The sequence below is a fragment of the Apium graveolens genome, chromosome 8, assembly GCF_009905375.1.
Source record: "Apium graveolens cultivar Ventura chromosome 8, ASM990537v1, whole genome shotgun sequence".
In the NCBI taxonomy this organism is placed as follows: domain Eukaryota; kingdom Viridiplantae; phylum Streptophyta; class Magnoliopsida; order Apiales; family Apiaceae; genus Apium; species Apium graveolens.
The window spans coordinates 58202210-58213333 of record NC_133654.1 but is presented as its reverse complement, the minus strand read 5'-3'; the positions used below and the strand labels follow the sequence as shown (position 1 = coordinate 58213333).

The 11124-nt window shown below is 34.7% G+C and overlaps 1 protein-coding gene across 1 annotated transcript; it reads left to right on the top strand.

The window, feature by feature from the left end:
• The first annotated feature begins 531 nt into the window (after positions 1 to 531).
• Positions 532 to 3671, top strand: LOC141676518 (uncharacterized). Its single transcript, XM_074482179.1, has 3 exons — positions 532 to 715; positions 1586 to 1835; positions 3216 to 3671. Exons 2-3 carry the CDS (start codon positions 1587 to 1589, stop codon positions 3609 to 3611), a joined length of 645 nt encoding a protein of 214 aa, XP_074338280.1. The 5' UTR covers positions 532 to 715; position 1586; the 3' UTR covers positions 3612 to 3671.
• The last annotated feature ends 7453 nt before the right edge of the window (positions 3672 to 11124 follow it).

Sequence of the window (11124 nt, the reverse complement as noted above, 5' to 3'; positions counted from 1 at the left end):
ATACAAGCTACCTAGGCCTAGCTTAACTGTGCTAAATATTTCCCGCCAAAACCAGCATTCTATAGGAAATCAAACGAACAACAAAGCTTCAAGAACGGGTCCCACAATCCAATCCAACGCACAAAAGTCATCCTCTTGAAATTAGTTGCATCCGCAAACACGTACTCCCTCCGTTCCGTTGATTTTCAACGCGTTTACTATTTACACGTATTTCGAGACTTTTATAAAATATAGTTCCGTAATGTTTTTTTCAAATTTTTTTTAATAGAAGTTTAAACATGAAACTTTTATTCAGAAAAAAAAATTTAAAAAAATATTGTGGAATTATGTTTTAAATGAGTATTGAAAAGCGTGCCGAAAAATAACGTATAAAATTTAATGGGACAGAGAGTACAAAACAAGCAAATATATCCAGACGAAATTACCCTTGTAAACGCAAGTCTGAGATAGGACTACATATTAATCGCGGGGTCAATTCCAGTAATTGACGAGGCCACTTCGTTAACGGTCTGATAACGACATTCCGTTTCATTTATGTATGCATGAACAGAGAGAAATATACCTATACCGAGTGCTTACAGGTATAAACCCTTGATAGAAGCATGCTTCTGTACATATCTTCCCTCGCCTTCTCTCTCTAACTCTCTCTCTCTCTCCCTCCCTCCCTCCCTCCCTCTACAAGTTAGGTTTAAGAACAGAGCGTCACCGACTTCAGGTAATTCGATCTTTACACAATTCTGCTATGATTAAGCAATATGATGATTCGTGTTAATTTTATTGAACTTGTTTCTTTACGATTTAACTACCGAATTGATCGATATATTAAAGCTCTATTTGTATCTCATGTCTGTTCTTTGCATTCACTGCTGCGTAGAATATTCGTTCTCTCGTAACTTGATATTCTAATCGAACTTCATTTCTCCATCAATTCGTGTATAAACGAACAAATTTCACACTACACACAGTTGAGTTTGATTTTTGTTTGTATTACTGTATTTGACGTTTCCTGCAAGTGACTGCTTGATCGTTACTTTTTTATCCTCGATAATTTGATTAGTGAACTGTAGTCTGTATAGAGTATTTACACGCCTCAATTGCTTGAATTTTGTTCTTGTTGCGGAGATTTGGTGAACAATGTATGATCTTTTCACTTTGATTTTTTCTGATACATATAGAGTACGAGTGCTTAAGTTTTGTTCTAGTTGCAGTAATTGCATAGTTCTCTGATTAAGCAGTGTGATGAAATTTTGTCGTCTGATTGAGCTTGTTTTCTTATGATTTGAGCTAAGAATTGGTCAATTTCATTTCGAAGTTCTATTTTGTTCCTCATATCTGTTCAGTTGTTTTTTCTCCTGAGTAGATTATCTGCTCTTTTCAAACCTGATATTTAAGTATTATGTCTGATTTGAACTTAATTTATTCATCAAACTATGATATAAACAAACAAATGTCACCAATAACCACACATTTGAATGTAATTATTGTTTGATTTGGACTTAGTTTATCAGTAAGGAAAGGGCAGTATTGACATTTGGAACATCTTAATTTATCATCTTGTAACATTATCGATGTTTGTGTTTTGAAGGATGGTTCGTGGCCCGCGTCGCGCCAAAAAGGTCAATGGATATGATCTTGGCGTTCTCTACGTGCCATCTCATCGGCACAAAGACCTTCCACTCAAGCCTGAGATGGCGCAACAACAGAAGTTCACCATGATTCACAATTACAAACCAGCAATTGTGAAAACCATTGTCAAAGAGCGGGGAGGCGTAAATATGTCTATGGATAAATCTGATTGCATGACTACTCCTCAGAAGCGTTGTCCACATCCAGTTGTAAGTATACTCCTTCAAATTTGATGATTATTAGTTTGATAGAGTAAAACTTTTAATTGATGATTATGTTACCGTGTCTAAAAATGACTACATAATGCTACACAAATGTTTATCTGATTCTCTTTGTTAATGGTGTAATTACGCTCAAGAGCCTTGTAATCGAGGAATGGTAGGATACGAGGCTTCCTGGTCTTTCATAGCTGAAAGGATAACCCTCATACATGTGTGTGTGGTATATACTAGATGATTGAGTTATTGTATCGATGAGATAATCTTTGCCTTTGGTTAAGAGGAGTCTTGGTAGATTAGTTTATTAGCTTTTATTTCTGTTCCCTCTTTTCAGTGTTAAACACCTCCCCAACCTAAAGGACAAAATTTCTTTAAAATGTTAACGCGATAAGTTCAACATATTTTCAAAGTTTTGCTTAAGGCTGTCTTAAGTTCTTTTATAAGATCATTGATTGGTTGCAGTGAGAAAAGAAGTGGCCAAACTATGCAGTGAACTAAGACCCCATGCACTTGCATTAGTTAGTTCCTTTGGTGTACTTGCTGCTTAAGCCCTTTGGCATTTAATTGGATTGAAGCAAATGTTTGGTCTTCAGCTGAAAACTAGCCTCAATTCACCCCAATTTATATAGAAAAATAAAGAAATGTGCACCTTGTAATGTTCTGGTTCCAATGTACCCAAGTTGTGTCTAAGTTTGGACATCATCTAGAATAAATATACGGGAGTCCAGGGTGATACTTAAAAAATGCACCGTTGTGCTTGTATTCGATGTTGTGAACATGTGATATGTACTTATATGCGTTATTCTTGTAAAACTTCAGTTATAGTTTTTTCTTGCTCGGAAATGAAACCACACTGTTTTTGTTGATGTTCTTTCTTCTGTAGTAGTGTTCTGGGCATTGCACAACAATTACTGATAAATATATATTACCCCATATCATTGTAGCTCAATCTCTAAAAGGTTAGTGGGCAATGAGTACACAGAAGAATTGATGTGATAAGTAGAGACATTTGAAAGATGTAGGCACCATGAAGTAACCGGGATATATAGACATTGAAAATTCATTTACATAGGTTATTTATTACTAAATATATTAAATGATAAAATATGTCAAAATATCCGGATGATGACTACATGATGCTACAAAGATGTATATACATGATTCTCCATGTTGACATAGTTACACGTAGGAGAAGGACAAGTATGTATAACTGATCTTTTGATTCTTTGTTTTGTTGACGCAATTACACTTACAGAAGGTCAGGGGGTGTTGTAATGGAACCTCCTGTTATTGAAAGGATCAATAAAACAATGAATTTATATGTTAATATGTTAATATGTGGAACATCTGGATGGATAATCTTTTTTGCAGCTTCCTCAAGCTTTACGTGAGCGCATGCAGGAGCATTGGGCCAGTGTCCTTGTTAGGAATCCATTCAGTCATTTCATGGGGACACAGTATCAAAAGCATGGACAACACCATAAGTATCGCGATGATGTGGAATACCATGAACAGGGGTACAAGCATGGAAGCAAGTACATGACAGGGGGCAAATATGACCTTATGAGGATAATGAGGAAAAGGGGATACAAGCCTGGTTATAAGTATTCCTGCAGAGGTTTTGTGAAAGCTTTGGAGGAGGAGCTTGGACATCCCATTTTGGTGACATTCAAATATGCTGGAAAGATGAAGTATTTGGATGAAATCAGTACTCTTTATTATAAGAGAGGAAGGAAAATTGTATTTCTTTCTGTAGTACAACTATAAGGATTTATACAAATGTATAATATCAGTTACATATCAATCATAGCAGCAATTCTAGCCTAGTTAATAATCTGTATATTTGAATTAAAACTATAATCATAACTGTACATGTAATATTTGACTAATCCCTTCATTGTAGCTGTATTAAGGATGTGCAGCCATGATTTTAGCCATTACTTGAATTATGTGTGGAATTATCTTTAACATGCCCCCGCAAGATGGACGATCTTTCAATGAGGCCAATCTTGGACAATAATGTTTGAAATCTTACACGCGCAAGAGGCTTCGTTAAAGCATCAGCTAATTGATAATTACCAGAGATGTAAGAAACACGAATAACACCACTTTGAACATGTTCATGAACAAAATGATAGTCTAGACCAAGGTGCTTCATCTTTGAGTGAAATTTCGGATTGGCAGCAACATATGTTGGGAGATTGCTCCCATATTGTCACAATAGAAGGCAGGTGGACTATTTGGTGGATGTCCAAGTTCTGTGAGAAGATTCAGGACCCATAAAATTTCAGCAGTTGTGCTAGCAACGGCACGATACTCTGCTTCAGTGGATAACGTGCTAATATTTTTTGTTTTCGAGAGCTCCATGAAATGGGATTCCGACCAAGGTATACAATATAGCCAGTAGTAGATATATAATCATCTTTGTCGCCGGCCCAGTCAGCATCCGAAAAGGCATGTAAACAAGTAGGAGAGTTGCGGTGGAGAAGGAGACCATGATGAAGAGTGCCTGCAAGATATCTCAGTAATCTTTTTAGAGCAACAAAATGATGATCAGTGGGCTTGTGCATGTATTGAGACAACCTGTTCACAGTAAAAGCAACATCAGGACGAGTTAGTGATAAATATTGTAAGCTGCCAACAATCGCCCGGAATTCAGTTGGATTTGAAATTGATGTGCCCGAGTCAAGTGATAGAGGTGGATGAGAAATCATAAGTGTTGGAGTAGGCTTAGCACTGGACATATTTGTTTTCGAAAGTATGTCTTGAATATATTTTTGTTGGCTGAGAAATAAACCTTGCGAGTGTGGTACTACTTCAACACCGAGAAAATAAGAAAGAACACCAAGATCTTTTAATGAGAAACGATAAGAGAGTTGAGATATTATAGAATTAAGGAGGGAACTATTAGAACCTCTGAGAATTATATCATCAACATACACTAAAACATAGAATATGTCTTGACCACGACGCAGAATAAATAAAGAGGAGTCTGAGATAGAGTTGCGAAAACCAAGGCTTAAAAGATAGGTTTTTAGCTCATTGTACCAGGCTCATGGGTGATGATATTTAAAAATTGTGCAGACCAACTTGCCTCTCTTGGTCGTCCCTTGGAGTCTGATGATATTGTGGATAGAATTCTTGAACAGCTAAATGATCCAGATTACGAAAATGTTGTCAATGTTGTTTATAGCCGTGATACTCCCATCTCATTTGATGAATTACATGAAAAACTCATTAATCGAGAACTCTCTATCAAACATAAAGTTTCCTCGATAAATCCTTTTCCTGCTACTGTCAACTATGCTGCCAAGAACACTTTCAAGAATAATCGTCCAAACCATTCTGCTCATAATTCCAATGGCATTCTCCCTACTCCTACACAATCTTCACTATCTCCGATTCGTGCTTCTCGTCCCTACAACGGACGTTGTCAATGGTGTCGTGCTCAAGGACATTATGTTACTCATTGTCCCATTTTTCGACAACAATTTCCTAATGCAATCCCACCTACAAATCAGTTTAATGCATCACCTATACAACCACCACCACAAAATCGATTCGCATTCAAGTCATATCAGCCCTCCAATCACCCTCGAGCATATGCTGCAACATCTTCAAACAATTCTCAAAATGGTTGGTTACTTGATAGCGGGGCGACGCACCATGTGATAAATGATCTTGACAATCTTGCTCTTCACTCTCCCTATGATGGTACTGAAGAACTCATCATCGGAGATGGTTCAGGCTTAGCCATAGCCAATACTGGTTCTACATCTTTTTTAACTCCCTCTTCTAATTTTCATCTTAAACATATTCTTCATGTTCCCTCTGTATCTCGTAACATAATCTCTATATCTAAATTTTGTCGTGATAATAACTTATCAATTACTTTTTCACCTAATTCTTTTCATGTGAAGGATCTTCGGACAGGAGTATCGCTTCTCCGCGGACCAACTAAATCTGGCATCTATGAATGGTATCCATCCTCACCTGCCATTCACACTTCCACTAGCTCTCTCTCCACCAATAATTGGCATCATCGTTTAGGCCATCCATCGCATGCTATTTTACAGTTCATCAGTTCAAATTTCAATCTCTCCATTCCTAAATGTACTGGTTTTCATTGAAATTCTTGTGATTATAATAAAAGTCATAAGATGCCATTTTATCAAAACTCTATTTCCTCTAATGGCCCTCGTGATGTTATTTATACTGATGTTTGGACCTCACCCACTCTCTCATATGATGGCTACAAGTACTATATTCTTTTTGTTGATCACTTTACCAAATATATGTGGTACTATCCCCTCAAAAAAAATCTGAAGCTAAGGAAATTTTCATTCAATTTAAATTAAAAGTGGAAATTTTTTTTCAAAAGTCAATTATTACCATTTTCAGTGACAACGGGGGTGAATATAAAGGTCTTGATCCTCTTTTTGATGCTTCTGGTATTACTCATCTTACTTCGCCTCCACACACCCCTGAACACAATGGTTATTCTGAAAGACGTCATCGTCATATTGTCGAGACGGGACTCTCACTTTTATCTCATGCTTCCATGCCTCGAAAATATTGGACACTAGCCTTTAATACTGCAGTGTACCTTATAAATAGAATGCCTACTTCTACTCTCCACTACACATATCCATTTCATAAAATTTATGGTCATCCACCAAATTATCAAAAACTACGAAGTTTTGGGTGTCTTTGTTATCCATGGTTGCGTCCATATACTTCTAATAAACTTGATCCACGATCTATTTCATGTGTATTTGTTGGGTACTCAATTACCCAAAGTGCTTATTTTTGTTTAAATCCAAACACAAATAAAATATATGTGTCTCGCCATGTTATGTTTGTGGAACAGAAATTTCCATTTGCCTCATTAAACATATCTTACTCTTCACCCACTAAAGAAAATATTGATCACTGGTGCGCAATCTCACTTCCCTTATTACCCCAAACACTCACAAACACTTCTTCTCATAATGAATCCACTAATGTTGATGACGATACACCTTTGACATCACCTTCACCATCTTCATCCCTTTCGCCTCACTCAACTTCATCTTATACTAATTCTACTCAAACTACTCCACCCCCACCCCCTCCTCCATGTTGCGAAGGCGTTCCTTAATCTGTTTGAGATGTCCTTTAGACGGGTTATCATAAGTTTTTGCAAGAGTTTGCCATGCCTCATGGGTGGTATGACATTGAGAGATGAGAGGGACAAGAGATGGTGATAAAGTTCCAACAAGAGCTCCAAGAATAAGTTTGTCTTGACGAAACCATGTTGTATAAGCAGGGTTTGGGGATGAGATTTGGTCATTGGTGACTGTTTTGGGAGGTGCAGGAAAAGAGCCATCGATGAATTTGTATAAATCATATCCAAGAAGTGTTGCCTCTAGTTGAGTTTTCCATGAGATATAGTTAGTGGATGTGAGTTTGATTATGTGATGAAGAGAAATGAGGATGAAGGGTTTTGTAGGATCATAATTGTTGGGAATAGTGGATTGGGAATCGGCAGAAGCCATTGATAGTATAGAAGAGAGGAAGCAGATGAAAAAAAAATGGATCTAAGCTCTGATACCATATAAGAGAGGAAGGAAAATTGTATTTCTTTCTGTAGTACAACTATAAGGATTTATACAAATGTATAATATCAGTTACATATCAATCATAGAAGCAATTCTAGCCTAGTTAATAATCTGTATATTTGAATTAAAACTATAATGATAACTGTACATGTAATATTTGACTAATCCCTTCATTGTAGCTGTATTAAGGATGTGCAGCCATGATTTTAGCCATTACTTGAATTATGTGTGGAATTATCTTTAACAATTATCACCTTAAACTCCAAAAGAAATAGGGCTACCAGAGATCAGACTTATGATGACGAGAAGCTATTTTCATCTGGAGGATTTTTCTAGGGTTCTCAAAGGTACAAGACTAATTGAAGCTAGCAAGAAACTGAAGTCATTGAGGGTTGGGTTCTGGAGCTGTAAAGTAAAATATTAACATCTTAGCAGTTGTTTAAGAAAGAAAACAAAACTTTCTGTAGTAATTGTGTATTAAGATGGTAAGATAGTTATGTTTGCCCACTTTTTGCAATTGGGTATTAAGAGATCTATGTTGGCTGGGTATTAGGATAATGAGAATTGAGAAACTTATGTTGTCCCACTTCTGGTTATTGGGTATTGGGGTATATGTTGGCATGTTCTGACTTCGACCTTAGAAGTATGCAATGGTTATTCTGGTACAAATATGAGTAATAAACTAAGTTTACTATAAAAAAATTATGTTATTGCTGCGTTGTTAACTGATGACTTGATGTGTATTGAAAAAATGTCACAATTTCCAGGAAATGTTAGTAAATATTCACAAAGTTAGTTGATAAAAATATTACTTTTTTTAGAGGAAAAATATAATACTCACAAAGAACAAAGTAGTGTCACACACCAGCAATTTTTTTACAATAAGAAAATATTTTTTATTAGTATTACTCTCTGTCTAAAGGAATGATACCAATACATTTTTTCCCTGCATGAATATAAATTTGGGAGGGAGAGATCTTTTATTTCTTTTGTTTGAGTTAATACAGCTTTGTAAAAGTTTGATCCTTCATATAAATCTAAATTACCATATCAAAAAAACGTGATAAAAAATTAAATAAAAAAATATTTTACGTAGTCCGTAGTCCATATTCGCAGAACAATAACCATTTTACTACCGGGTCTATCTTGTCTATTCATCAAAGAAGATTGATTGATTAACATATCACTGTAATGGCCAAAAGGCCGAGAATAAGACTACATGTTGAAAACTGAGGTGTTGTGTGAAATAATACTGATAAAATAAGTGCGGTTGCAGAAATCAGATATATGTTTGGTAATATTTTTAATATTTGTATGTTTTAAGGTTTAATATAAAAAAAATAATGTTTTTGTAGAGGTTTGATAATGAAATCAGTAACTGCTTCCCGTAAAATCTTTTTTCAAAAGTATAAAAAACATGCTTCTTCTAAAAGCAGCCTTTAGACCAAAAACTGCTGTCCGGAAAAAACTGATTTTAAATTTACCAAACAGTTTTTCATCTGCTTTTCAGAAAAAAACTGTTTTTGCTGCCTGAAACAACAATGTCAAACGGAGTCTATGACTCCTATAAAATATTCGTTTGGTCAGCTTGTTTTTTGGTTGCTAGAAATCAACTTATAAAATTTACTCCCTCCGTCCCATCAAATTATTAACATTTCAAACAGAGGTCTCGGCACACATTTTAAGGTGTATATAAAGTATAGCTCCATAACTTATTTTTTTTAAAAAAAATCTTTTAAATAAAAGTTTAATGTTTAAATTTTTATTCGAAAGAAAAAAAAATATGGAACTATACTTTATATACATCTTAAAATGCGTGTCGAAATCTCTATTTGAAATGTTGACAACTTGCTGGGACGAAGGGAATACTAGTAAAACATACTTTTATTTGCTTATTTTAACTTACGATACACATTCAACGATCAAATCTTCTTATACAGTGGAACCTCTAAAGTCTCTAGGCAGAGGGTTATCATATTAGATAAGTTTATTTAGGGGTCATTTGTTAAATTTGAATCATTTTTTCTGGACGATTAAAATTCTGAACGATTGATAATCTGAATGCTGGATTTTTAATCCTGTTTGATAAATAAATATCAAAATTTCTGAACGATAATATTTGTTGATCATATCCTTACGTATATGTAAAAATTAATTTGTATTTTAATCATAATAATCAAATAACAATTTACACGTATTTTGAAAATTTAATAATAAAAACATACATATATTTTGAATAAATATTATCCATTTAAAGAGTAAACAATATTTTCAGTCGTAAACATGAAAAAATATATAATTGTAAGTTTAATTTTAAAATTATTAAACAAATTTTAGACAAATGTATTCATATAAAATCCACATAATTATTTGAATATAAACATATTTAAAAACTAAAAATATAAGTATAAATGTTAAATAAAATTAATATATGGCATGGAATTTTAATTTTATACTTTTTTTAAGAAAATCACGTATGTATTATAAATAAATATATTATATTTTTGCATTATGGTCTAGTGGCTTGATATCACTTGATAAAACTGTTAGATATATTTGATAATGTCATGACTAATATAATTTATGTTTAGATTTCAGATCTTACTTAACAGGACAAGTCAGTACTTAACCATTAATCAGTACTTATACTCGAAGTCAGGACTTAAGGATATCAGTACTTATATTATCAGGAGATAATCATCAGAAGTTAGATATCAGAACTTAAGTGCTGAAGGACGTTCAGATAAGGATAGTAGCTGATTAAAGGAAAGAAGATCGAGATAAACATAAGAAGAGATATGCATGAAGAAGGAGTTCCGTGAAGAATGGAATACTTGGAAGAAAAGATATCTGATTGATATATTTTAGGAAGCAAAATTATATTCCATATCAATTAGCGATTATCTTGTAACTGTGTAGTATATAAACACAGACATAGGGTTTACACTATAAGTGTTATCATATTCGAGAAGATTATTTATTGTAACCCTAGCAGCTCTCGTGATATCTGTTCATCACTGAGAGGTAACAGTTCCATACTGTAACAGAGTTTATTGTTTCAATAAAGTTTGTTTTCTGTTACTTAATATATTAAAGTTCGATTTGATTGTATTATACACTATATTCACCCCCCTCTACAGTGTGTGTGACCTAACAAGTGGTATCAGAGCTAATCTGTTAACACACATACAGTTAAAGATCCAAACACAATCATATCTGACACAGAAACTCCAACTAAGCCTACCAAAACTGAAGAACCTCCAAAGACACAAATTCAAAGTCAGTATGAGACTATCAGAGTTCCCATACTGAGACCATCTGAATATCCCATATGGAAGGTAAGGATGACCATGTTCCTGGAAGCAACAGATCCAGAATACCTTGATAGAATCAAGGAAGGGCCTCACAAACCAACCAAGCTCGCTGTTGCAGTTGCAGGTGAAGCAGCAAAGACCGTACCAAAGGAGAAGAGTGATTATACTGCTGAAGATATATCATCAATTGCTAAGGATGCTAAGGTACGACACTTACTGCATAGTGCCATTGATAATGTAATGTCAAACAGGGTAATCAACTGCAAGATTGCTAAGGAGATATGGGATGCTCTGGAAACAAGGTGTCAGGGAACTGACACAATTAAGAAGAACAGGAAGACAATACTCACTCAAGAGTATGAACAT

What these genes read in the sequence shown, in the direction of transcription:
- LOC141676518 (XM_074482179.1), top strand. Translation starts at nt 1,587, where the DNA reads ATGGTTCGTGGCCCGCGTCGCGCCAAAAAGGTCAATGGATATGATCTT. An exon ending in AGCGTTGTCCACATCCAGTT is followed by an intron (nt 1,836 to 3,215) that starts GTAAGTATACTC and finishes TCTTTTTTGCAG; the next exon opens with CTTCCTCAAGCTTTACGTGA.